The 26,464-nt window shown below is 40.2% G+C and overlaps 1 protein-coding gene, 1 long non-coding RNA gene and 2 other non-coding genes across 12 annotated transcripts in view; 2 read left to right on the forward strand and 2 right to left on the reverse strand.

Moving 5' to 3' along the window:
- The window catches only part of PLD5 (phospholipase D family member 5), a 330,317-nt gene that overhangs the window by 276,605 nt on the left and 27,248 nt on the right, over nt 1-26,464 (forward strand). For 6 of the 9 annotated variants that reach the window (NR_173702.1, XM_040697105.2, NM_001252016.2 and 3 more), the window contains 4 exons: nt 919-1,058; nt 3,069-3,234; nt 8,043-8,157; nt 10,156-20,909. Coding sequence is in view for 5 of the 9 variants with exons in the window: in XM_040697105.2 (XP_040553039.1) it covers nt 919-1,058; nt 3,069-3,234; nt 8,043-8,157; nt 10,156-10,391 (657 nt within the window). In the remaining 4 variants the exon portion in view is untranslated. Of the gene's footprint in view, nt 1-918; nt 1,059-3,068; nt 3,235-8,042; nt 8,158-10,155; nt 20,910-26,464 lie in introns of those variants that run through there. The other 3 variants (XR_006938652.1, XR_006938653.1, XR_006938654.1) reach the window with 1 other exon arrangement.
- On the forward strand, nt 1,147-1,249 carry MIR1784 (microRNA 1784). The gene has a single exon (NR_035285.1). It is a non-coding gene; the product is annotated as a microRNA 1784 (primary transcript).
- Nucleotides 1,168-1,225, reverse strand: MIR1784B (microRNA mir-1784b). The gene has a single exon (NR_162070.1). It is a non-coding gene; the product is annotated as a microRNA mir-1784b (primary transcript).
- Nucleotides 16,332-25,580, reverse strand: LOC124417801. Its single transcript, XR_006938900.1, has 2 exons — nt 18,629-25,580; nt 16,332-17,518 (listed from the first exon to the last, which is right to left on the reverse strand). It is a non-coding gene; the product is annotated as an uncharacterized LOC124417801 (long non-coding RNA).

Raw genomic sequence — 26,464 nt, forward strand, 5'->3', positions numbered from 1 at the left:
TTTCTAACATTTTCCTAACTTCTTTATTTGTAGGAGGTCTTTTCACACCAATCAGTACTAAGGCATTACCATCACTGTAAGCAGAAAGGGAGGGGGAAGAAAAAATCAACACCCCTAAAGAAAAAGTAGTCATATAGCCTGGATGCAAGCCGAGCAGAAAACAAAGGAGAGATGGCACAGCAGCAGGAAAGCAGTGCACTGGCAGAGCCAGCAGTGCAGGAACTGACACCTGTTCTAACTCTGCAAATGCCTTTAGCAGCCCCTGCTCTCAGGCATCACAAGCAGTGTGGCAGATGGCTCCTCCTCTTCTCTGCTGGGCAAAAGAGCAGTGGGCCTGGCCTGTGCTGCAGGTGGGTGACTCCAACAGGCTGTCACCTTCTGCATCCCCACAAACAGAGCAGGAAAGCTGAAATCTGGGCTTGCTACTTACTAGCTCAGTACCAGGTAAAGCCTGAAGCTAGGTTTTAAAGATAAGCTTCTTGCAAAAATGCAGGATCTCCCTGCAACAGTGATTGAGTAAATGGTAACTGTGTGGTCATGTAAGCATGAGTAACATAGCAGACTAATCTCTGGTAGCAAGTGATAGATGAGGTTCACGGATTTTACTGTATCTAACAGTAACCAGTGCTAGGACTCCGCAACAGATTTATCTGAAATGTAACACCGTCAGCCAGAGAGAAGACAGTTTTCAAGCTTGTGCTATCTACATTTTACCCAGCTGTATCTACCTGATGATGTTTTCAAGGCAAAAATAAGCCTCAAAAGTTACTTTGTATGTTTGAGTATTCCAGCAGGACAGGTCAAGTTAACAGTCTACTGAAATTCAGAATATAGCTTACTACTTTGAGACAGATGAAGGGAGAAGAAAAGAATCTGTCCTTCTATTCTAAACGCAATATTTGAATTTTGCCTTCACAGAATTCACCAAAACTCTTCTGTCCAAAGGACAGAGTCCTGGATATTGAAGCTATATACAACGTTATCGATGATGCCAAACAGTTTGTATACATAGCTGTCATGGACTACCTGCCCATCGTCATTGACACAAATGCTAAACGGTGAGTGTCCATGTGCAGGGCCAGCATGCTATCATGATGCCATAAGGTCTGCTGGAGACAATGAACCCACAGGAGATTAGTTGCTATGTGGACCAATTTCTTGGGGCCCAATTCTGCTCTTATTGAAATCAGTGAGAGTTCTGCCATTGACTTAAATAGGAGCAGAATTGGGACCTAAGAAGAGATTTCCAGTTCAGGGTCCTAAGCTTTGGATCTGCCTATCAAAGGAGCTCAAAACTTGTCTAGTCAGACCATCTGCAAGTGACTGAGACCCAGGAATACAAGAACCTACATATCCATGAATCCATTCCTTACACTGTTGTATCCACTGCTTTGATACCACAACTACACTGATATTCAACAGGAGAGAGAGTATATGTGCATGCAGAAGAGAGACAGCGTGCTATGAGTTCTCATATGAAGCATGGAAGATGTCACAGTTTTACTGAACTATGCAAATACATTAAAGCTCTTTCCAAATTCAGCATAGATCGCATTTTAAGTTGTATCATAACCGATAGGTTAACTTAGAAATGCTGAATTTTTAAACACAGTTTGTATGAACCATTAAAAAGCACCCATCACCCAAAACTGGAGCCACAACTTTATAAAACCATTCAACTCAGAAAGCAGGTATCCAGTGGTTCCTAAGTAACAGTTCCTATGAACGGAGCATCTCGTTAAGCTTGCCATTCTACCCACGCACTTTGATTGCCATTAGGCCAAATGTGCCTTTTTCCAGTTTTGCATGAAGATAGATTGTGTTCAAAATTTTCAGCAAAAGAAAAAAAAATGGTTTGGCTAATACACCGTGTAAGCTATTTCAAATCCAGAAGGGGATTTTTCAGATAAACTCATTACATACAGCTTCTGTCACATCGATGGAATCCTGAGTACTGCAAGCTGCAGGAACCTCAACCTCCCATCATCCATCCCTCTGATCTCTCCTTAGATTGGAAAGGGTCTATGTATGCAGAACTGCTGCAGTGTTGCACATGATGTTACCTTCTGTATTCCTCCTTTCTTTGTTCTCATGCCTAAATAATTCAGAAATCCTTTGGATTCAGGGAGATCCAAGGAAGCCACCTGTGAATTTTACAACATTTTCTTTAGCACTATGGCTTTGTATTCAAGGCACTGCCACAGCTTCCCTACCTGGTCAGCTTCCATTTTTTTACTTTTATTTTCTAGCATTACAGAGCTCAGATTTCATTAGTTTGAATGTCTTAACACTGCTAGAACAAAAGTGTGTTCTCTTTGTCTAATTTTCCCTGTCCTGACCTGCTTTCACCAGTGCTTGGGAACACAAAGCTTGAATGAATGACAACAGGTATCTCTCTCACCAGCTGTGAGGATAGCACCATGGAGGCCAGTATCCTGTTCATGGCAGAATTTCTCAGGAAAGGGCAGCATCCTCTTTAAACAATCCATCTCCTTCTGCTATTAAAGGATGCAGACACCGTGCACAGCAGCAGCTTTCCTTTTCAAAGCATGAACACATTTCAAAGCATTTACACAAGGTCTCCATTCCTCTCCCTCTATGACAAAGAGGAGAAGGGAGAGCATGGCAGAGATTTCATTATCCCTGTTCACTTATGCCTGCAACCAGCAGAAAATCCTTCCTGTTCCTCTGCCTGGGCTAGGTAAGCAGCACCCTCTAGCTGTAGCTGCTTCTACTGGTTCTCCTCCTACTACTCTCACTGCTGGCAGTGATGAAGGAGCAACTGTCGCACCTATGGGTGAACACAGATCAACTATCCCCACCTGCACTGCTCCATGCCCTGGCAGGGCAGTGACATGGAACAGGATGGTGGTTAATCTTCTCAGTGAGAACTCTTGGAAATGAGAGCAGCACTCCTTAAACAGGAAATGAAATTCACATGTGCTTAGTTCTCCCTGTCATGTCTTCTGTGCTTGGCTGCCTGAAAATCGTTTTGTTTTTTTTTGTTGTTTTTTTTTTGTTGTTGTTTCTTTTAAGTTTTGTGAACATACTGTATTCTTTCTCCACAGATACTGGCCATTTCTAGATGGGAAGATAAGAGAAGCATTAGTTTTACGAAGTATTAAAGTACGACTCCTCATAAGTTTCTCAAGAGACACAGATCCCCTTACATTTAACTTTGTTTCGTCTCTCAAAGCTATCTGCACTGAAGTTCCAAGCTGTAGTTTGAAAGTTGTAAGTATAAACAATATTCCTTCTTCGAAATCTTATAGATTCTCCCTGCCCTGTCCTGAAAAAAAATGAAGAAAATTTCACAACTGAGAAGTGTTCTCCGTTAGTAGTGAAGCCTTTAAATTCCATTAAAGAACAGAGGAAATGGATGAGGGCTGCCCTGAAAGTATTGCCTCCTATGTTACTATGTTGGCCCACAAAGTCAGAGGCAGATGGTGGTGGTACGGCAGCACAGGCTGAAGTTTCCCACCGATATTCCATTACATGTTGCTGCTGTGTGATAGATGGCAGCAGAGGGGCAGTCTGACAGAATGGCATCTGACACAGAAAAGTGTATGAACCAAAGGTGTGAGATTCAATTCCTCCATGCAGAAAAAATGGCACCCACTGACATTCATCAATGCTTGACTGAATGCTGATGGAGGTCAAACAGTGGATGTGAGCACAGTAAGGTGGTGGGTGGTGCTTTCCAGCAACAACACTGTGAAACAGAAGAACACCTCCACTGGTGCAGATTTTTACAAGTGCAGCATGCAGGCTCTTGTTCATCACTGGCAAAAATGCACAGCTAAGCTAATGGTGGTGACTGTGTTGAAAAAGTGTCTTGTAGATGAGAATGTTTTATCAACTGGTGTTATTGAGCTCTTTGTGCTTCTCGTAGTTCCCGCTGAAATAAGCAACAGACATTACTTTTGGAGCAGCCTACATAATATAGTAAACTAAATTTATTCCTAGTAGTAACAGACATTGAAATTAAGAGAGAAAAATAGAATGATGCCAAAAGGCAGTCTGTGTGGGGGACAGCTTGCATAAAACACTACATCTGGTCTTTCACAGCAAAGCTAACCAAGGGAACTGGAGCCTTATGGCTGGTAAATGTGACAGCACGAATGTCTTTTAGTCTAGATTTGTGCAACCTTACTGTACAACTGCTTAGGCATCCACTTTTTGTTTATTAAGTACAAAGTAATAGAAAAAATAATGACTGCCCAGAGAAGCTGTGGGTGCCCCATCCACGAAGGCACTCAAGGCCAGGTCGGATGGGGCCCCGGGCAGCGGAGCTGGTGGGGGGCAGCCCTGCAGGTTGGGGCTGGGTGGGCTTTGAGATCCATTCCAACCCAAACCATTCTGTGACTCTATGAATTGCAGGAAAAAAAAGTACTGTTTGTGTTTCATGTGCTATGTGGGATCTATTGTATGTATCTAAAAATAGAGATTTTTGCTATAAAAGGCACTGTTACTTCTTAAGTGAGAAGCAGCATGAAGTGTATTTTGAAGACCAACAAAACATATATAACTGACATTGCTTAAGCCACTTCTATTTTGATTAACTTTTAACGTTCCATCTTTAGCTTGAAAATTCTATGTATGTTTTAAAATTATTTTTTACTGAAGTGGTACCAAATGTATCCAATTCCATCTACTCAGAAGAGGTAAAATCTTTAGCACAGAATTTATTTCATAAAGAGCTGAATGATAGGGGAAAAAAAAGAAGATTTCTAGACATCTCTTCTAGTTAGATATCCTAACCAGCGTATCTGTAGTTAAAATAGAAATACAACTACTTCCAAAAGAAAGCTTCAGGCACAGCAAAGCTCAGTTACCTCTGCACTGTGCACCAGATGTGCTGTGCTCTGTTTAAGTCCCTGCCTCAGACAAGAACAAAAGAAAAACTAGTTTGGTGTGAGTAATAACCTAGGGCTCAGAGTTTGCTGGCAACCATTTGTTTGGCCGAACTGTACGTCAGGCTTCACCACAACATGCATCTGACTCACAAAACATGACAGATGAGCACTGCTTTTCTTAAAATGTATATCCTTTGTATTCATGTGTTCTAGACAGGACCCAAGTGTAATAACGTGTGTGCATGGGGGAGGGGAACACAAAACTACAGGAACTACTGTCACATGCAGACATGTACAACATAGGCTTATATAGAAGAATGCTGCAATTTTAAGAGCCATTTTCCATTAATTTTTCATTACAAACTGATTGAAAATGTACTTAAACTGCTAACCAATCCTAATGCCTTAATAGTATTCTGACCAAAATCATACCCTCCCATCTTCTGTTCTTTTGGGAATAACAAAGCTGAATCCTACGAAGCGCATTTAGAAACTTCTTCCCATTAACTTCTGCTCCCTCTGGTATGCCTTGACTTGTTTTTTAATTCTTCTGGAAAGAGCAGCAAAGCCTGGGGGTTTCCACAGGGGTGCCCACAGCTTGGCTTGTTACAGCTGCAGAGCACGCTACAGCTCTTTGCCAAAGGCAGCAGCCCAAGGCACATGGGTCACCTTGGAGCAGGCAGTGCAGGTTCATTTCTCCATTAGAGAGGAACCTCCTGGCTTCCTGTGGCTGCTGACCAGACTAGAGCAAGCTTTGGTACAAACACACAGTTAAAAACCAGGGCTCTGCAAACCTGCTATGCCTAGCAGTGCCCTGACCAAAAACAACAGCAGTCATTCTGCAGGCTGATGGGGAGGTCAGGAAGGCAGCGGACTGCAAGACAGTTTCCCCGTTGCAAACTCTGAATTTCAACAGCATTCTCTGTCTAGAAACAATTTTTTCTCTTTTGCCACAAAAGTTCCTGACACTGCTTTGAGTGTGTAAACTCAATGCATATACTGTGGGGGAAAAAAAAAAGACTGGGAAGAATTCACGAGGAAAAAACTTTGCTTAGGGACATAAAAGGAACACATCGCCAAACACCAACGTAAGCTGCCACCAAACTGCTGCCCCTTCAGGCACCTCTGTCCCACTCCCCAGATTGTACCAAATGTGATTGTGAAAGTAAACCTTGAATTACAAAGAGTGAAGTTCAGGTGAAGGGTTCACTGGTGTACCTCTCTGACCTGTCATTAAGTACTGTACTTAAGTTTTGCATGCTTGACGTTCTAAGTACATCCTACAACACAAGAATGCATGCTCTAACTCTGAAAGGAGCTTTAGAAGAGACCCAGATCTGTTGGTTACCATGCTAACGCATGAAGGGCCCACTGAAAGTAACTAGATGTGATACTAGAGAACTGGAGCCTACGAAGGAGAGCATACAGATCTACAGCACCAACTGCCTGCTAAGGTAAGGGGCAGGAAAAAATAGAACCTTTCATTGATTTTCCAGAAACATCAAAACAGAGCTGCCCTATGAGTCAAGAAAATGTTGTGCATTAACTACGAAACCTTTACTCCTAAGCACCAATTTTATTTTCAAGTTTCAAACTCTTAACATAAGTATGGAAACAATGAATGAAAGCAAAAGGTGTTGTTATTAATACAGTATTTCTGCTGCAGGTAGGTTAAGAGAATGTTAATCTGAGCTACTTACTGCTAGTGATGGTTTGCTTGCTCAGCTAAGGCACATTTCTGTATTCGGTTTGTGAGCACAGACGCAGCTCGCCACTGGTATCTGCACTGACAAGGAATGACTTGTCAGATGTTGCCAGAGAGCACGTTACATATTCAGTCATCCTATCTCTTCCTGCCTGAAGCTGAAATTTTCTCTTGTGCAAGCATATACAAACAGGAAACTAGCATATGATTTCTCAGTTTGCACATCTGCTGAACCTATCTCAGTTTGACAATTCTAAGCTTTTATGATGATTGTGCTTGGCTATTTTTGTAGAAAGATACATATTTTTTTGTTAAGAATCATGACCCTGGGAAGAGAGCTTGTCATGTTTTGGTTCCTGGCATTGAATACTTCATTCATGCACAATTTCTAGACTAGTTCCTACAACAGTAGTTAGTTATGCAGTGGTTTGCTTTATCTTCCAAATCACCGGGAAGAGTTGATGCAGGTACCCTCGAAGGACACCTTATGGCTGCTTACTATCACTGTTCCTGTTTCGTTGTTCAGAGAAAGCCCTGTTCTTCTGGCTTTATCCAGAAATATGAGATATTCCAGAATGATTCAGATCCATCTCCAACTTGCTAAATACACACTTTCTGTTGTGGGTGCACGCTTGTATAGGGATTTCTCAGGCAACCAGAGCAGAGGCAACATACAGCCAGTTACTTTCATCAATAATATCTTGTGAATTACATTTCTTTTGAGGTTCTACACCATCACCTCAAAGTTTCCAAGTCATGCAGTAAATATTTGATTTCTACTTCACTGTTATTCCCCATTTCTGTTTTTGGAACCTGTGTCTAGCTATTAGCTCCTTTCATAAAACAATACGTGGTATTGTACTGGAAATCTCATTTTTGTCTGGCACTTAGCCAAGTAAGGAAAGCATCCAGCTACTCTTTGGGTAAAACAGATGCGTTTTTCTCTTGTCTGGTAAATTTCTATCTTTGCCTATCAGATTTTTCTTGAAGAGTTTCTGAGATCAGCAAGTTTCTTTCTGGAAACTATGCAGCATCTAAGTTAAAGATGTGAATTCAACTTGCTGGCATACCTGGAAATGTGTATCCCAAAGCAACCTTCAAATGCCAGGATTTCTTAATGAAAAGGGAAATGAGCTGAAGTTTCTGGCTCTCATTATGCAGAAGACAACGATTCTGCATTGGTTTTTTTTTTTTTTTTGCTGTTCATTTCACATCATTATGCAACATTTTATCACCTCTAATATGAGTAGCCATCTACTTTGTATGCTTCACAATGTGAAAGCATACTAAATATCACAGTGAGAATTCAGTACGTAATACAGTGTGCAGCGTTCTATTAAAACTAATGCTTGCCTGTGAACTTGAACTGTTCTACAGCACAAACTTGTTTTCAATAAAGAGTAAAAGAGCAGATTATTTTTTTTAATCCATGACAGAATGGTTCCTATTAACCTAAACTTCTTTTTTTTTTTTAATGGCAGAAATTCTTTGACCTCGAGGAAGAGAGTGCATGCTTTCTCAAAGATCAGAAGAACGCTTCCCTTCCAAAACTAAACCGTAACAAATACATGGTGACTGATGGAGCTGCATACATTGGTAAGTAACCGTATCTCCAGCAATTCAAATTTGTAGCCATCAAGCCTAAAATAACAGTCATTTATAAATGCACAATCTACAGCTGATTTACTTATTAAGTTACTGGTCTAATTTCTTTGGGAACCTGACTGAAGATAGCTTTGGGAACCTGAATGAAGAGGGCTTTGAACTTCTTATTTAAAAATTCTTACATTTCTTTTTTCCCATGAATCGATTTCTCCAAAGTAGTATGATGTTTTCAGTTTAAAAAACAGACAGAAAATACAAATACAACATACTTCACGAAATAGGAATAAATATGACTAACATACTGTTTCCGCAACCTAGCAGAGATGGACTGCTCTCCATTTCCCACATCACAGCATCATAGAGTGGTTTGGGTTGGAAGGGACCTTTAAGACCATGTAGTTCCAACCCCCGTGCTATAGGCAGGGACACCTTCCATCAGACGAGGCTGCTCAAAGCCCCATCCGGCCTGGCCTTAAACACCTTCTGGATGGGAGCATCCACAATCCCTCTTGGCAATCTGCTCCAGTGTCTCACTGCCTTCACAGTAAAGAATTTCTTCCTAGTATCTAGTCTAAATCTACTGTCTTTCAGTTTTAAATTATTTCCCCTTGTCCTGTTGCTACCTTCCCTTATAAAGAGTTCGACCCCAGCTTTCCTGTAGGCCCCCTTCAGGTACTGGAAGGCTACTATAATACACTATGATACATCATTACTAAACTTATTGTCAATTCTACTAAATACTCTACAACAAGCTGTCATCCTTCCATTCTGGCATCTTCTTATTCCATTTAACTATACTGACATCTCAGACATTCTCTTTCTTTTCATCATTAGATATGTCTAATTGGTAATTCGGGTTGAAGGTACACTTAAATATTAAGTCTCTGCATGGCACCTAGAAAATTTCACTATCAATCAAGTGCTCACTGAATGCATGATAAAAACTATCTTTAACAAAATAATAAAACTGATAGAGGTGTGCTTGAGCTGCAGGATCAAAAACAGCTACTGAATTAAAAAGGAAGTAACGAGATTTCTGAAGAGCATGCACTGATGCACACTTAATGTGCACACACATCCCTCTCAATCTATCCAAATCTTACTTTTCACTTCAAGTAGCCGAGCTTACCCTCTTCTCCCCTCCCAAATATTGTATGAGCTTCCTATTCATCTTTTTACTCCATTTTAAATTCTTTCCAATACCCAAATAAAATTTCAGTGCTGTGTAAGGTGTCTACACACCATGGGTTCTAAGTTCTTTGTTGGGATTTTCCTTTGTTTTAGTCCTTCCCATCTCTGTATTTTCATTGCTACATATAGATAGATATATACGGATTCACAGATGAAGAAATATACAACTAAATCTGTGCCACAGTAACGTTAATGACCTGATATATCTTTTCCTTGAAAGCATAGGAAGAATGATTCCTTACAATGAGGTGTCAATTTTCTGTTCTTGACAATTTCAGAATTCTTAACATTTCCTATTGAAGCAGCTAAAATGACTCCCAAAGAAGGAATGTAAGTTTCCCAGATACCTCAGAACTTTACGTGTGTGTGTTTAGACGTGCTCTAAATGTAGATCTTAAAGGTTTATAGGTTCTAGTGAAATACTTGGATTACCCGTTTTCCATTAATGCAGCTACCCTCTCTGCTATCACCAAGATCTGTGATGCCCACGTTACCTTAGACTTTGACAAAGGTGGTAAGAACAGGAATAAAACATAAAATCCTGTTTTAGTTTCCTGAAGTAGTTGTCAACGGGTAGCCTAAAGATGCTTTGGTTCAGCATTATGGAGCAACTGCTATCATATCAGCTTGTTTGTAAGGCCCCAAAATATTTTCATTCTTGGCACTGAAAAGGTTGATGACAAATACACACACGCACGTATATATACATGCACACATAATATATAAAAAGCAAGAGCAAATTACTTTAGAATAAATAACCTGTTCTCACTTGTTGTGTATTCCTGCCTTTACTCGTAGGTAATTTTGATTGGGTAGGAAATGCTTTTACGCAGAACGCTGGAGCAGGCCTCGTTATCAACCAAGCAGACGCGGGGAACAGCACAAGCATCATAAAGCAACTCAAGGCTGTTTTCGAAAGAGACTGGTATTCACATTATGCCAAAAGTTTACAACCAACAAAAATGCCAAACTGCTTTAATCACAAACTCAGTAAAGCAACATCAAATAAGACTGCCATGAGCAATGTGAACTAGAAAGACTATTTTACTGTTTAGTATGGCAATGAAGAATTACGTTGGGGTGTAGCCCTCTTTCATATTTACAGACAAAAGACTTCAGCAAAAAAAAAGTTTGGTTGGGGGGGGATTGTTTTTAGGAAAAAGCACACTTATATAAAAACTGTCTAAAATATATTCTCTATTGATTTGGGACTTTCAAAGTTTGTTACTTCTGACACTGAATGTCATTTCTGCTTCCATGTTAATTTTTATGTTCCTTGTTTGAACTTTAATGAAACAGAAGAATTGACTCATGCTGTTTTAAGAATTTCCCTAATTGCCATCCAGGCTAGAACAAACCCTTGGCAGAACTGAGATCCTGGCTATGAAATGGCATTCTAAGATCAGTTACTGTTGATGTAAAAGTAGTGGTAGGTTTACTGTATTAGGAAAGATAGCAGAATAAGGATATATTCACCTATCTCAATAATTCCCTCCAAATATCCAGTCATGCAAGTTTTTCCTAGTTCTCAGCATTTAGCGCAAGCATCACTCCTATGTGTTTTCTAAATAGCCTTAAATTATATTTGAGTTCTGTGACTGGTAATTTATTCATCTCTAAATGGATGAAGGTTTTGAGGGATTGAGGTTGACCCAATCAAATTCATCAGAATCCCTGGAACCTCTCAATTAAATCAATTTTCATTAATATAACATGGATTCCTTTCAACGTAACTGCTATTTATAATTACAATAGTATCTAACAATGTAAATCACTTTAGTAAAACCAAAGATCAAGGATTGATTTTTCTTGCAATCTCAAGAAAAAAATTCTACTGAAGTTAAATATTCATCCAGTGCAGGCCAGCAGTTCCTTGCTGACTCATTTGTAGACAACTGCATGTATAGAACTTTTATTTATTCATTTATTTATTTTAGGCTAGTGAAGGGTTCTGCAAAAACTGCAAAAATTGTTTAATTTCATACATTTTTTCCCTTCAGATCAATTAAAGTGAAATGGCATTTTTTTTAATGTCATCTATACAGATGAATATATCAGTCCAACAGAAATGTGATGCTTTCATTTAGGCCCCAGTTTCAGCTGGCATTAATGGTGTCCCTCTACAACCATGACTCAGCTGCACTAAGATGCAACTGTTCTGTAAAAGCGTGAATTTGTTCTTTAATACCTTTTTTTAATGTGTGACAACAGAATTTTCTCCAGCCCCCTATTAGCTTAGTTTCTTAATGAAAATCACCATCTTCTGCTGAAGGAATCCAGCTGCAAATGCAAACTGCATTCTTCATTTTGCTGAAAATGTACTGTATTCAAATTGCAGACTGTTCTTACAATGCTGAAAGTTACAGAAGGGACAGTTTGAAAGCAGTGGGTTAACAGAAAAGAGATGTCTCAAAGGATTATTTTCACCTTAAGCTAATTAAAAAGACACCCTGACTCAGAATGCAGGTTTCATTTACAAGCTTAAAAAAAAAGTTTTATTTTAAAGTAAGCACAGGTTTTGAAACTGCACCTTTTTAGACTTTCCTAACGTCATTTTTCTGCCTGTTGCCCGCTGGAGAGAGAGGAACACATCATGAAACCAGTTGTAACTGACAAAAGCATGCTTCTCACACACAGTTTCTATTGCCATTTCCCAGTTGTACATCATCCTACTGAAAAGAATTCTATTGGTTGTCAACTTTTACAGAAAAAACAGTGTAGAGCTCTAATGCTCAAGAACGTTTTGTAACATTCAGATAAACCATACAATTCATTAGCCTTCACATATACAGAGAAGAGCATATACTCTGACATGCATTTAGGAAACAAACAAAAAAAAAAAGTAATCTGAAGAGAGAAAATTTGCCTGAGTTGCTTTGAAGGAAAAGTCTCTGCGAAGAAAAACTTTTGTATTTTCCTTCTTCTGTATATGTATATATGTACAGCAGGTACAGTAGAGAGCCCCAGCACTCAACGAACGGCGTTTTTTTTCTATCATTATTAAATAAAGATTAGTCCAAATTCATCTCCAGTGAAACTCTTAGCACTCAGCTGAGTTACATCACCAAATTTTGTCTTCTGAGTCAAGGGGGAAAAGAAATTGAAAAACAACATTTTTAAAAACAGGTTGCAATGTTCGTAAACTTTCTGAGAGGTTGAGAGTAAGTCCCCATGCATGGGGGAGCTTAAAGCTCAAGATAAATTCAATACCGAGTCTTTGAAAAAAGGGAAAAGAAAACCTACACAGAACCCCTTCTCCCCACTGTCCAGAGCTGGTAGCTGTAGCACCTGATGGCAATAATATTCAAGAAGAATCGATGTAGTATTTTCTCCCTCACATTATGGATACTAACAATGTCTGAAGTTTTTGAAATGGCGTTTTGTACAGGTAATGAAGAACCTCAGTGAAAGAGACATTTGTCAAATCTGTCTCTTCCAATTTAGTATTTAGTGATGAGACAATGGAGTTATCACTGACCTTCTATTTAGTATACCAAATGAATGACTCAAATGTAGTAGTTTCATCGGACAGATCCTAGGGAAATACAGTCCTGAGCATTAACTGGTTCCATCTGTTTACAAAGTACATTCTTACTGACTTGATGAACAAATTCTGATGCTTCAATGAGCCCCCCACCCCCCTCAACGTAGCAGAATATTATGTTTTTATGATGGAAGGGGTCTGGTTTTCTCTGAGCAACTCTGATGTGAAATAGTGTCAGCCATCCTACAGCCGGACTGGCAGGCTCAAGTTTCATTTGGTATAAAGCACAGGTCAGTGTTTTAATAGCTGTTCAGAATGGCAGTGGCTCCAAAGCAGCACAGAAGGCTTTGGTCTGTTACATTAGCCAAAAGACAAAGTGCATCCTTGGACTTCAGCAAGTAGGAAATTAAGGAGAAAACAAACAAATAAACAACAACAAAAAAAACCCAATCATACAAACATCATTATTTTTAAAGCTGTTGCAGCCAATTTATTGTTTCTGGCTAGCATTACTCCTGCTTAACTAGATTTGCCACAGCAGCCTGAACTGTGGCTTCAGCTCCTTCTGCCAATGTAAATAAATCTGTAACAAATCTATTTCACATTGAGTTAGCAGAGATCTGTCTAGACCAGTTACCTCTTGCTTCAGCTCTTCTGAATATCACCACTGCACAATTTCCAAAGCTAACAGGAATTTGCATTCAGTAGTGTCTCACGGACCTCGGAGACATAATCCAAAAGATGCACTTTCTCTAATCCCCTTCTAGCTGGCATTGGTAACTCTGTCATATTACAAGCAATTTCCTAAACAGAACAGCTTTATTCTTAAAGAATACAGACTGTAATTGTTTGCTGCATTTACTAGTGCCTTACTCATAGTTTTTGTTTAACTGTTCCTCAAGAGAAGTCCTGCTAAGATCTTGTACCCGGTTCTGAGGTATACAGCAAGCCTCCTAAGTAAGACGACTACACATTGTGATGTTTAAAGGTTAGTACCTGACACTAAAGTCACAAAAAGACAAAAATTGCATATGCAATGTTGTTGGTCCAAATGCCGAGCACGTAATTCTGAGAATTTTTATCCCAGCCCAGTTTTAAAACTGAACTCCACAAACTACTCCTGCATTTGTTACCAACTAACACACAAAGTGATCAAAGCAGTCTGTGCTGCTGAAGTATAAAAACCAGTAAGTGAAATTGAAGTTCTCCCAACACGTGGCTGACAGCAAAACATCACCAGAGGAATTTGTTTAAAGCACAGGGTGAAGTCCAATACAGCGGTTACTTTACAAGTCTCACATGTTACAGCTCAAGTAGTTTTGGGCAGGACACTGCTTTTTTTTCTGCCTGTAGCACGTGATCTGATTTATCATGCTACAAACCAGGGAGCAAATAGTTACTGAGGGCTTGGTTGTTGGTGGCCTGTTTGGGTACAGGGAAGAAGGATGTTCTTCTGTTTTTAATACCAGAGGAAAAAAAATGCAATAGAGTGGGCATTTAACTATTGCCCTGAACAAGTATCTACAGCTACTCTCCCTTTCTCTCCAAAGACCAGTAAAGCATGTGTTACATGCCACCACACAATGGCCACAGTGTACCCTGACTAGAAAAGATTTAAGTAAGTTTCTGTCTCATTTACTTTTTTTTTTTTTTTTGTAAGAAATGCATCTTTGAACTGAATTGGCTGGCCTTGCTGTGCAGTGTTTTACACAATTCAGAGCACAGTATTCCTTCTAATAAATCCAAACCGTGAACACAGCTCAGGGGAAAGCCTGAGGAATGACTAAAAATGCTCAGAATTCTACTCATAAGAGCCACCCATTGTTTGCATTCTACTAACCATCTAAATTCTTTCTACTACTTCACTGAGTATTTCATACTTAAAAACTGAACTAAGATCCATGCTAGTATTACCTACCATTTCATCCTAACCCAAGGAGAAACCCAGACAGAGAATTTCTATGTTTTGGTAATTTTTTGTGACTTTAGTGTGTACTTACTGAAAATAGCACTGACTTCTTCAATAAGATGGTAAGACATCAGCTGGCTATTCCAGATTTTCAAATTGAAGTCCTTTACAAATATCTTCCTCTTGAACATCATGTACTTGACTCCTGAGAATGGCCTTCGTATAGAGAGTTGTAAGTTACCATTTTGGACTTCAAAATTAACCACTCATTTTAATACAAAAATATTGACTACACCCATTGTATGTTTAGAGACAGTAATTTTTCGCATTGTTTTACTTCCAATCCTATCCTTTCTATACATATATACTCACGTTTTTTCACTTGTCCAATTTAATCTACTGTAAAAAAAGAATGAATCCTTGGTATATTTTAAGTTCACAGTGCTATCTCCTGAGTTGAAAACACCATTGAACATATTCCACTTACAACACCACACACTACAGTAGCTCAGCTGTTAATTTAGATGGAATGCTTTTCTCACCTGTAATATTTCCACTATAAATACTGCTGATTACTTAGGAATTTCTCAGTGTTGAATCAGGTAGCTTTTGCATCATTACTTCACACAAATGCCTTAGAAGCTTGCCAAACTAGCATGTAGAAGAGAGAGACCTCATACAAAACAGTTTAGACAATGAAAGGAACTCACATGCTTTACAGTATGTGGATGCTGAAGTCAGGAGGTGAACTTGTCTTATAATAGTCAGGGAGCTGCATGTCTGAACATGTTAAGCTTCTCTTTAAGAAGAAAAATAAGGTTGATAGATGATTGAAGTTACAGAATAAAAGAGAATATAGCAAAACAGTTCACGATTGTAGCGTTCCAGACGATTATTTTGTTCTCCTATTGAAAAGTTTTACGTTACATGGCCACAAATGCATCATGAATACATACTGGGCATTATAACTTGCAAAGTAATTAATAACTTAAAAAGTCCCATCCTCAACAGCTTTACATGAAATCTGGGTAGAAAGGAAGGAAGGAAAAATAGCCACAGAGTCAAAACAACTTGAATCAGACTGGGTTAACAGACTGGCTGCTGACCTAAAGGCTCTGGGCTAAGTACTTGTTTTGTTTCTTTCCCTGCAAAATCCTGCTTTTCTTAGGCATCTGCCATTCTCTTCTTCAGGAGAGAATTCCCATGATTATTTCCAGAATGAGGAGGGAAACTTCAACAATTACAAAACTTATTTGAATAACAGCAAAGAAATCAGCATAAGAGACTACTGAATTCTATGTAGCAGGTACTGAGAAGTAAAGCAATATTAGAAATTGAGCTTTTTCTTGTACATTATACTTCTTTTGTGCTATATAAACAAAGGATTTCAACACAGCAAATACCTCCAGATATAGTATCATATGCCATATTTCGGTATGTTCTCTCACTGTACAAATGCAGTCAAGTTGGACAGATACCATTCTGAACTAACAAACTTGTGAAAACTAAGCACAAGCATCAGGCCATCAAATCTGATACAGGAATCACACTCAAGCATATATATATATGATTTTTTTAAAAAAAACAAAAATGCTACCTAGATAATGTTTACAGCCGACTCAGAAGCTGGAATTATGTTTTCAAATGTAACCTTGGAGAGATTCCTGGGATCTTCATGGGAAAATAACTTCATTTTAAAGATTAAAGGCACAGCACATTACATGTAGCATTGTCTGAACAAGACAGTATGTAACACATATAATGAGAAACTCTTGAAATGGAAGTGTGTGGAGCCACATTTTAATGACTGACTTGCTAACGGAATTTTTCTAGTAGATTTCTTCAGTATTCTATCACTCCACTTTATTCCTCATTTCTAATTCCTCAAGTGATAGTATACCTCTATTTTTGTTCTTCTTGAAGCTTGAGAACCCTAAAAGAAAAGCAGGATGCTTCTGGAAGCAACAACTGCTTCTTTCTGAAGGTGGAGGAGCCAATCTTGCACTCTCACTATTTCCTTCTCCTTCAACAGCACATTCCAGGTTTTCCACTTGTGACTGCCCAAGGAGCAAAGAAAAAAACACTTCTACTTACCTGCTTTGTATGAAAACCATGGGCTGCTCAGCAAGCTTTTGCCCTTTCAGAGAGTCCTTACCTAATATAATACTAGGGAAAGCATAATAAAGGAGCTCAAAAATGCAAGGAAGGTGTGTCCACCTGGAGAAATATACATACAGAAGGGTGGGAGGAGGAATAAAGAATGGATTGAAAAAAAAAAAACTGGCAAGTTTTAAATGATGTGGAGGTTCTGGTGACAGCCTTCTTATGGCCTCATTTTGTTCTAAATTATTATTATTATTTTTTACCATACAGCCAGATTTTGATGACTGAAATTTGCTGTTAACTTAAGTACAATAAGGAGAGAGGACGCTGGTCTTTAGGAATTCAATTCATTTCTTTACTTTGAGAAGCAGGTGAAAGAGGCAGGTAAAATTGGAAAAATATACTTTTTCTTCTTTCCAAGGAATAGTTTGGTGGTTTGTATAAGGAAAGCTAATAAGGATTCTAGAAAATGCTAAGGTCCTACCCATCCAAATTCTACTTGTACTCAAAAGGTGGTACATACCTGTGGGAACTTGGGGCTCACAACAAAGTACAATCTGTTCCACTTCCAGGAGAGCACCATACTAAAAGCAGCTGCAGCACCTGCTTCAAGCCATCTGCAGATGCTTTAAATAAATTCCCAGGCAAGATTGAAGGAATTTTCCCTGTGGAAAGAACAAAGAATGGCAGATTCAGTGAGAAACCCAAAGAACCTAATGCAAATGTTAAAATGCCTAAGAAGTCGGGATCAAAATGGAGCACATTCACATTTTTGCCAACATTTAAAAAATAAACGAGAACTGGGAGAAGAGTGGGAGGCCAGCACAGTACCCCAGATTAATAAAGTTGACATTTCTAAATAAAGCATTTACATTTGTGGACAGTCCCCACATGTAAACTGCTGCTTGGAATATGAGAGAGTGCAGAGTCTGTGTATCAGTAGCTTTGATGCGCTGCCCAAAGTTTTGGCATTAAAGGTCTTATGGTTCACCTGTGGAAGTTTATAGCAAAAAAGACATAAAAGAAGGTTTCTGTGTATATTTATACAAACCGTACTGCCAAATAGTCACTTAAAAAAAAAAAAATAACTTCTGACAGTCCTCAGACGTCAACAAAGAAATCTCAAGTCTGGAGAAGCAGAAAAAAAATATTTACAGCAGCACACCAACTAGAATACACTGTAAACCCATTTTTCCAATTGCCAGGTAGCTAATACAATTAGGAGTTCAGGATGCCCCCATATCCATCTCAGATTCCAAACGTCCTCATACCACATTCCTGATGTGGAGTTGAGGCTCCACGCACACAAATGCTCAGAGCCACATCCTCATAGGAGAAATGGGTACGTCAGAAGAGCTAGAAACATCTCCAGTACTGTGACTGTTTCACTGTTGTCCTACTGCGAGGCTGACAGGAAACAGCACATCCCTGACTGGGAAGGGCTGCGTGTCCTCTACTAGGAAATAGGAATAGAATATGCACACGGAGACTATAGATAACAAACTACAGAAGTAAACTGGCCACAGCATAGAAATACATTAACGTAACAGATTCCAATAGCACAAACCAAAGCTGTCTACTCATCTTTTCACTCCCACATACATGTGTGCCAAAGCTTACTTTTTTAAAAAACAAAGGGCAACGCTTCTCTTTCAGCTAAACACTACAGGGAGGATTATACTTTCGTTCCCCCCGCCCCCAGTTCTTCCTGTTCTCTTTCCACACCTTTTTTTCCCATCAGACAGTGTTTCTGCTACCTCCCCCCCACCTCTTACCTGGCTTTTTTTTTTTTTTTTCCATGTTTGAGCTATTATTTCTTACATGCTGGTTTGTGTAGGACTCCTTTGCTATTTTGCACAAAGCGATGAATCCCTGCAGCTTCCATCTGGGGTGCTGTGACATCCTCCATCATTACCTCTGCCAGCTTTACCTGAAGTGCCAAGAGGAAGGAGGTAGATGTGCACGTTGTTTAAAGAGAACAACATTTTTATTTTAGTTTCACTACGTACAAGGATAAGGAAAGCAGAATAAAATACCTGAAAGGGGGAAGGGTTTTAAGTCATAATCTTCACTCCAGTTTAACCTTGGCGTGGCCAAGGCCTGTTGTCAGCATCAAATCTCACACAACTTCAACACAAAGCTTCGCCTCCAAATGTGTTGCTCACTGCTGTCCTGAGTCCCACACCAGGGGAAGGTGCCAAGCTGTGCAGAACTAGCAAGGCAAAGCCACGCACAGCAGCAAGCTCCACAGCTCCCTGCCAGGTTCCCTGCAGCCACAGAGAGGTCTAACCTAGGTACTGTCATCTTGCAACAGATGAACAGTTCAAGTTCACCATTGCATATGCAAACACTGCCTTCAAGAAAGTAGATGAAAAAAAGAAAATTTCCCTGTGGGTGTGATTTTGGCACTGCATTGTATTATACTTGCCTACACAAGCTGAGAGTAACAGGAGTATTTCATCAAGTTTGCAGGGCAGAGAGGACATGTACTATATGAGTTTACTACTATGCCTCCTCTATCAAATAGAAAAATCTGTCTAAACTTACTTTGAAAACTGCATGGCCAGCTTATGCAGTAGTTAGATACGTGGCAAGGTTGCAGTATTACTCTCTAAGGAGAACACAGTAAATGTGCTTATATATTTTGTTAATTCGAGCATTGTGTAGTCTCCAAGCTCTTCTATGAGAAGTATGAGTAACTTCTCGTCGTCCTTCCTATTTCAGAACACAGTATTTATCACAGATGTGTACAATACAGTGGCATAGCTTAGGCCTGTTATATAGGTCAGTACCTGCAATGCACATGAGAACATAGTCTGCCTCCGCAAAGGAGAGTAGCTGCAAAATCTATTTTGGATAACCCAATTTGTATTTAAGGAAATCAACGTGTGGTCATTTCTAGAACTGTGAATAAGGCAATTGCTGCATGCTTATATATTTGATAAGTTTTATTATACTATATCCTTATATGAATGCCTATGCAGTGTAAATGCTTTAATATGAGATACTGAATTTTTTTTACACGTTATTTTCTATGGACACTACATTTTACCACGTTTATCCATTTTCTGTGTTGTTACAAAGCGCAAGCAGGAAGACACACGATTTTAATAACTCACACAGCAGCTCTTCAAATCCATTATAAAAACATGTTCTTATATAAAGACTTTTAACTTGGCAAGAAACGTGCTTCCTTTCTACAATGGGCTTGGTTCATAGCAATACCTGCGTAACAGACATTTACTTAGTAGAAAAAGTAAAATCAGAGTCTGTAAACGGGATTATTAACTCTGATGTAAACCAGTACGTTGGTATGTTTTGATACCTTTGGAAACATAACTCATCTGCATTTATTAGGTAAACAGCTGACCTGTCCTGATTCAACCTGAAAGCAAACACTCTTGTTTAAAAACCACAAACTGAGCAGTTGCTGTGTTTCATGCTGCAGGATGACAGGCAATGTAGCAATTTTATTTTATTATTGTTTTCTTCTTTTTAAACAACTTCCTTATGATCTTACCACAGTGAGTTCACCTTACCTGTCTGTGAACTGGGCCCACTGTTTACAGCATTACTCTATGTAACCAACATTCAATGTACTTAACTGAACGAGCAGATTCATTCTTTGGAACTAACAACAACTGACTTTGGTTTGGTCAGAGAGCGGGGAAGCTGTGGCCTGGTACAGGATGGGTGCTGCTGTACTGGGCCATGCCGCACATAAGGACATCACTGGCTGAAAGACTGATGGCTAACAGAGCACTGTCAGCGTTTGGAAGTGGGTAATACTGCACTGCTGCAAACTAAGCTACCAATGAGATAACACTACTTCAAGGAAAAAAAAAGCATTAAAAATATGTAAATATTTATTTTGATGCTGCAGCACCATAGCTATCATTTTTCACTGCTTTGATATCCAAGGATTCCTAGTACTACATGAATGAATTTCATCTGCTTTGTTTTTTAGTTTCGGTATTTTCATTCAAAGCAAAGTAACTCCTAAGTAACTCCTATTTCTTTGTACTGCACTGAAATAAAAGAAATCTTGTTTCAGTATGTGATGCTTTCCCTATTTTCTTTCGGTTATGCTTCAGTCAGCGGTTGTGTCTGAGCACAGCCCAGCACAGCTCCCAGCCCCGGGGCACAGATGGAGGCACACAATGACAGATTTTCATCGAGGCTGTGTGCCGCCACAGCAACAGCAACACAGGTCTGCTCACCCCTTTTCTAAGCTTCAGGCACTTAAAGCTATGCCTGAATCATGTTTCTAGGCACATCAGGCCCTCTGTCACCTATGTCCACACTGAACAAACTCTCAGTGCCCTGCCGACTATTTCAACGCCAGTAAGTCAAGCAGTGGCATGGTAAAAGCTTCATCCACCTCCCAGCTGGTCCACAGCTTGCTCTCTACCAGACAGTGCCCCAGCTACGCATGGCTGGCTGCAGCTCCCCTGGGGAAGAAGAGGAAGAGCACAGATCAGGCAACTGGTATCAATCCATGCAACCCAGCCATACAGCCAAGGAACTGCTCTTGGTCTCTCTCATACCCTCAACGCTACACCATCCAAATCTGAACCTAAACATCAAATCTTGCTGTCAGGCAAAAGCGTAGCCTTCTCCAGGATGTCCTTTACCTATGAGCACTCCAACCCAGCAGGCAACTCTGTCTCTGCATTTCCAATTCTTCCCCAGCTAACCAGGACCAGTTGCTACTGAAACCATAAACTGTCCCATTATTCCACCCACAGAGAACAGCATTTATTAGAAGAGATATTATAACAATATGGAAAAAATATCTGCTGACCTCTTTGCTTCTCTTTAATGGTTTTTTTTTCCCTGTTTTTGCTTTTTGTTTTTTAAGTTGCAGAAGAAAAAAATAAAACTGTCTAATCTGAGCTCTGCCAAAAATCAAGGCCATAGAGCCTCACTCTGCACTTCAAGCCCCAACCTTTTCTTGGGGTTATAGCTACTTAGACCAGCAAGAGGCTAATTACAAAGGAGGAAGAAAAAAACATTTTATATAGGGTAATGAAATGGAAGCACCTGAGGATGCTGCAGTAAATTACTGGAATAGCTGAACTTATCAGATGGTACCAATAAAGGAGATAGTCACAAGCTCAGATTCTTCTCTTTCTTCCATGCTTTACATCTGAAAGTAGCTGCTTCAGTAACAGCACAATGGATACAACTTCTGTGTTAATTCATAATTATTCTTGCACAGAATAACAGCCTACAAAAGCACTGACGTTTAATACAGGCAAGTAACATTAAGTGTGAAAACATACAGCCGATTTTCATGCTTGGAAATTTGCATAAAAGAACAAGTATTTTCTTCTCCCTTGTCTATTACTTTCTCTGGTTATTAAAGAACAAGACTTGTTGGCCTACTGCATATCAGCCTACCTCCCTTGCTCTCTCCCTCTGCTGCTTTCAGTTCTAATGCTCTACCTCTGGCTGCTTTCCTCAATCCCAAAATAGTTTGCTCTAGGACACAGCCAGAAATGACAGCACACCCTGAATCAATGGCCCAGAATTTTATTTGCAACTCTAATTCAATACAAAGTAAGGCTCAACCTCCCATTAGATCGGAAAGAGCAAGAAAGCATTTGAAAAATTAATGCGCAAAAGGAAAATGATCTTTACTATATGATAGTCCACGTCCCCTCACATCCTAAAAACTGGATTATGAAAATAGGAACAATAGTAACAGGAATCCTCTACCCAAAGACCTTGTTTCTCTGCTTAGGAGGGGGGAGATGCATCTGTGGGCCAAGCAGTCCACCACAAGGAACATAAGGGATATAACCTAATAAGGTAGGGTACTGACGTACTGATCCCTGAAGATTTTGACATTTCAAACCTCAGAATTTTGCAGCTCCACTCAGATGGAGAGTCCTCTCTAACCTCTCATTAATTTTGAGTCCCAATACTCACTACTTACTGAGTGCCACAAATGTACTTAAGTAACACACTGCAGTGGAAGAACCCAGCAAGTGATGGCGCACGTAACAGAGGAAAAGCAACAGCAATATGCCTCTGGACTGTGCTGATACAATTTACGTTATACAATCACCTCCTCCCCAGAAGCATTTTTCTTTAACACATTGGTTTGCAAATGGTACACTTTTTAAAGGAGCAGAGGAACACAACACACTAATACTGTGCTGTGACTGACTCCTGAACTGTGTATACCTCGTGTTGTTGCCCCAACACCAAACTGATGCACCTAAAGAGAACTCCTCTGAAGACAGCCCAGGTTTTACGCTGTCTCCACAGCCTCCAGTAATCCAGGTCAATGGAAATGTATTATGGACTTCAACAGGAGAGCAAGAAAGACACACATCATGGATGTTTGGCTCATTACAATAAATCTTCTGAAGCACATCACTCCTGCAGTCAATGGTTGAACAATCCCTTCAACATGATACACACTATTGGTCTCAGCACCAGAAGGTCACGTTCTAGTCTCTACTCTGTATCCTTCCAATGATTATAGCCAGAATCAATCAGCAGAGCACTAAGTCATCAAATAGATTTTTACTGCTGGTGTAATGCAATACTCCCAAAGACTACGTTCAGCCAACAAAATATTAATACTGGACTTTCAAGGGACTTATGAGCTACCAGAAAGGTCACATCTTGTGTAGCAAAATGAGATTACGCAAGCTCATTTTAAAGGCTTATAAATGCTTGAAGCATCTCAACACACACAGAACTGTCATACTACTACAGCTATGCACTGCTTATGTTACAGAACTGCTCACATGAACTCATTTCTAACCAAAAGCACCATTTAAACCAATGTGGTTTAAAATCTCTGCAGGGAGAAAAGGATCAGCAAATTCATTTCAGTTCATCCTGATACAGCATTTAGAGCTGAAATCACGACTTTCATGGATGGCCCTTTCATCTGGACAGCAGCCCTATTAGCAGTGCAGGCAGTAGTTACAGACAAATTAAGCAGCAAAACCTATGGCTGGGCATTTTCCAGTCCAAGGTACAACCCTGATCCCTCTCCATTTGACAAAAAGGTCTTTGGTCTACATGAGCAGTTCAAATAAGATGGAACTTGTTCCAGTGCCATTTCAGTGAAGAAAAAAGAGAAAAGCCAGTTCCTACAAGCTATATATACTCTATTATACTACTTATTTGCAATTCCACCAACTTTTGTTAGCTTGTTCTCAATTTGGTTAGATGAGTGACGAGCAAGATGGGCTTACTACCATTATGGCTTCTGGAACACGTACAGGAATTGTGCTGCAATGATATTAATAGCTACATGATTAATGAGACAATCAGGAGCTCCCATCTGGAAGAAGCCTTAATCTAAATACACTGTCTGGTTCCCCTGGGTTTTTGCCCCACCGGATACTGCACACCTGTTATACACAACACCGTCTCCTTAATAATAAAGGCAGACTCTCTAACAAACGCAACACTTGAACAGGGAAGTGCTCAGAGCAGGCCCCAACACCAACTGGTGTTTTCACAGGACTCACAGATATTCACACGTGATAAAAGAAATTCTCTGCAAGGAGCAGAAAGGCTTCATCTGCCAGAGTCAGATGTACAGTACAGTCCTGGATGGATACTTAAGAGTAACCAGATGTTGTGGAGAAGCGCTCCATGAGATGTAGGCTGCAGTCTGAATAATGTCCGAAAGATTAGTTTGCAGCATTTGCTGGAGCCTCATTAGACAATTAGTGGCCTAAAAAGAAGTGCAGAACAGCACCAGCCTGCTCCAGAGGCAAACCACCCTGCAGTTGGGGCGCCTGGGAACGCAGTCTCAACCAAGCGATAACCTCCTTGTAAGCTCAGTATCACTCTGTCTCAGTTATTGACCCCATTTCTTCAGAACTAAATACAGCCTGACTTCATACATACTACATCTGTAAGTAGGCTAGTATGATCCTGTGGCTAGTGATTTATTAGCAAAAAGTAACATTTTAACAACTTTTGGCTCAGCTGAGGTCAAATCAAAGATCTTGGGAGTACCTGTGAATCAGAACAAATCCCAGTCCCCAAGTGATCCAGACAAGCGCACAGTAACTCAAATCCTCACTAAGACTGTCTGATGTTCAGCTACATTAGGAACTGTTGGCTCTGAAGTGTAACACTTTAGAGACTGCCAAGTATCAGAATTGTCACAGCTCAAAGGAGCAATAGCACACGCATCAGGAGTACCTGACAATAAAAGTCTGAGTAAATTCATTGTATATATTTAATTTAAATATCTGTGCCAATTCTGAGCTACAGAAGGTCACAAAAAGCTTAAGATTAGAGCCCAAACAAAAACGGTGCTCACGGTACCAGTCATTAGAGATCTGGCTGTAATTAAACAGATGGGTGCAGAGAGTAAGCTTACTTCAGCTCTCTTAAGAATATCTCCAGAAAATAAAAAAGAAATGCTTGCACACCGTGGAAAAAGTAATTGCAAATGGTACAATGAAAGACAAAAAGCAACACAGCATCTTGCCGTAGTGGTAGAACATATGAAAAAGAGTAACAAGATCTCTGCATTGGTGCAGCCTCACCTTGAGCACCATGTGCAGGTTTGGGTGTCACAATATAAGGACTTAAAAACAATGAGAGAGCATCTAAAGAAGAGCTACAAAGACAGTGAAGGGTCCATAGGGCAAGGTGTATGAGGAGTGGCGGAGGTCCCTGAGTGTGCTCAGCCCAGAGCAGAGGAGCTGAGGGGAGGCCTCATGGCGGCTGCAGCTCCTCTCAGGGAGTGGGGGAGCAGCACTGAGCTCTGCTCTGTGTGACAGCGACAGGGCCCGAGGGAATGGCATGGAGCTGTGTCAGGGAATGGGCAGGTTGTGTACTTCAAAAAGGCTCTTCCACAGAGGGGAACAGGGAGACATGGCACCAAGTCTGCCAGAGTTCAAGGACCATTTGAACAACACTCTCGGACGCGGGGTTTGAATTTTGGATGGTTCTGTGTGGAGCTGCAAGTTGGACTCAATCCTCCCTATAGGCTCATTCCAACTATGGATACTCTGTGATCATATAATCATAGAACTATCAGAGTTAAAAAGGACCCTTAAAGGCCACCTAGTCCAACACCCCTGCAATGAACAGGGACACCTACAGCTACATCAAGTTGCTCAGTCACAACCAGCCACACTCTCAGTGCCTCCAAAGGCAGGGTATCCACCACCTCTCTGGGCAACTGGTTTCAGTCTCACCACACTTACCATAAAAAAAACTTCCTCTTATCCAATCTAAATTGCCTCTCCTTTATTTTGAATCCAATTCCCTTTGTCCTGTCACAACAGACCCTGCTAAGAGTCCATCCCTTTCCTTCTTACAGCTTCCATTTAGATACTGAAAAGCAGTATCTAGGTATCTATCTAGTATATATCCCCAGAGCCTTCTCCAGGTGGAACTGCCCCAGCCTTTCAGCCTGTCCTCATAGGGGAGGTGTTTCCATCCCTTGGATCATTTCATTCCCCTGGACATGCTCCAACAGGTCCATGTTTCTCCTGTACTGAGGACTGCACATCTGGATGCAGTACTCCAGGTGAGGTCTCACCACAGCAGAGGGGCAGACTCACCTCCCTCTCCCTGCTGGCCATGCTTCTTTTGATGCAGCCCAGGATACAGCT

Source organism: Gallus gallus, chromosome 3 (assembly GCF_016699485.2).
Source record: "Gallus gallus isolate bGalGal1 chromosome 3, bGalGal1.mat.broiler.GRCg7b, whole genome shotgun sequence".
Classification (NCBI taxonomy): domain Eukaryota; kingdom Metazoa; phylum Chordata; class Aves; order Galliformes; family Phasianidae; genus Gallus; species Gallus gallus.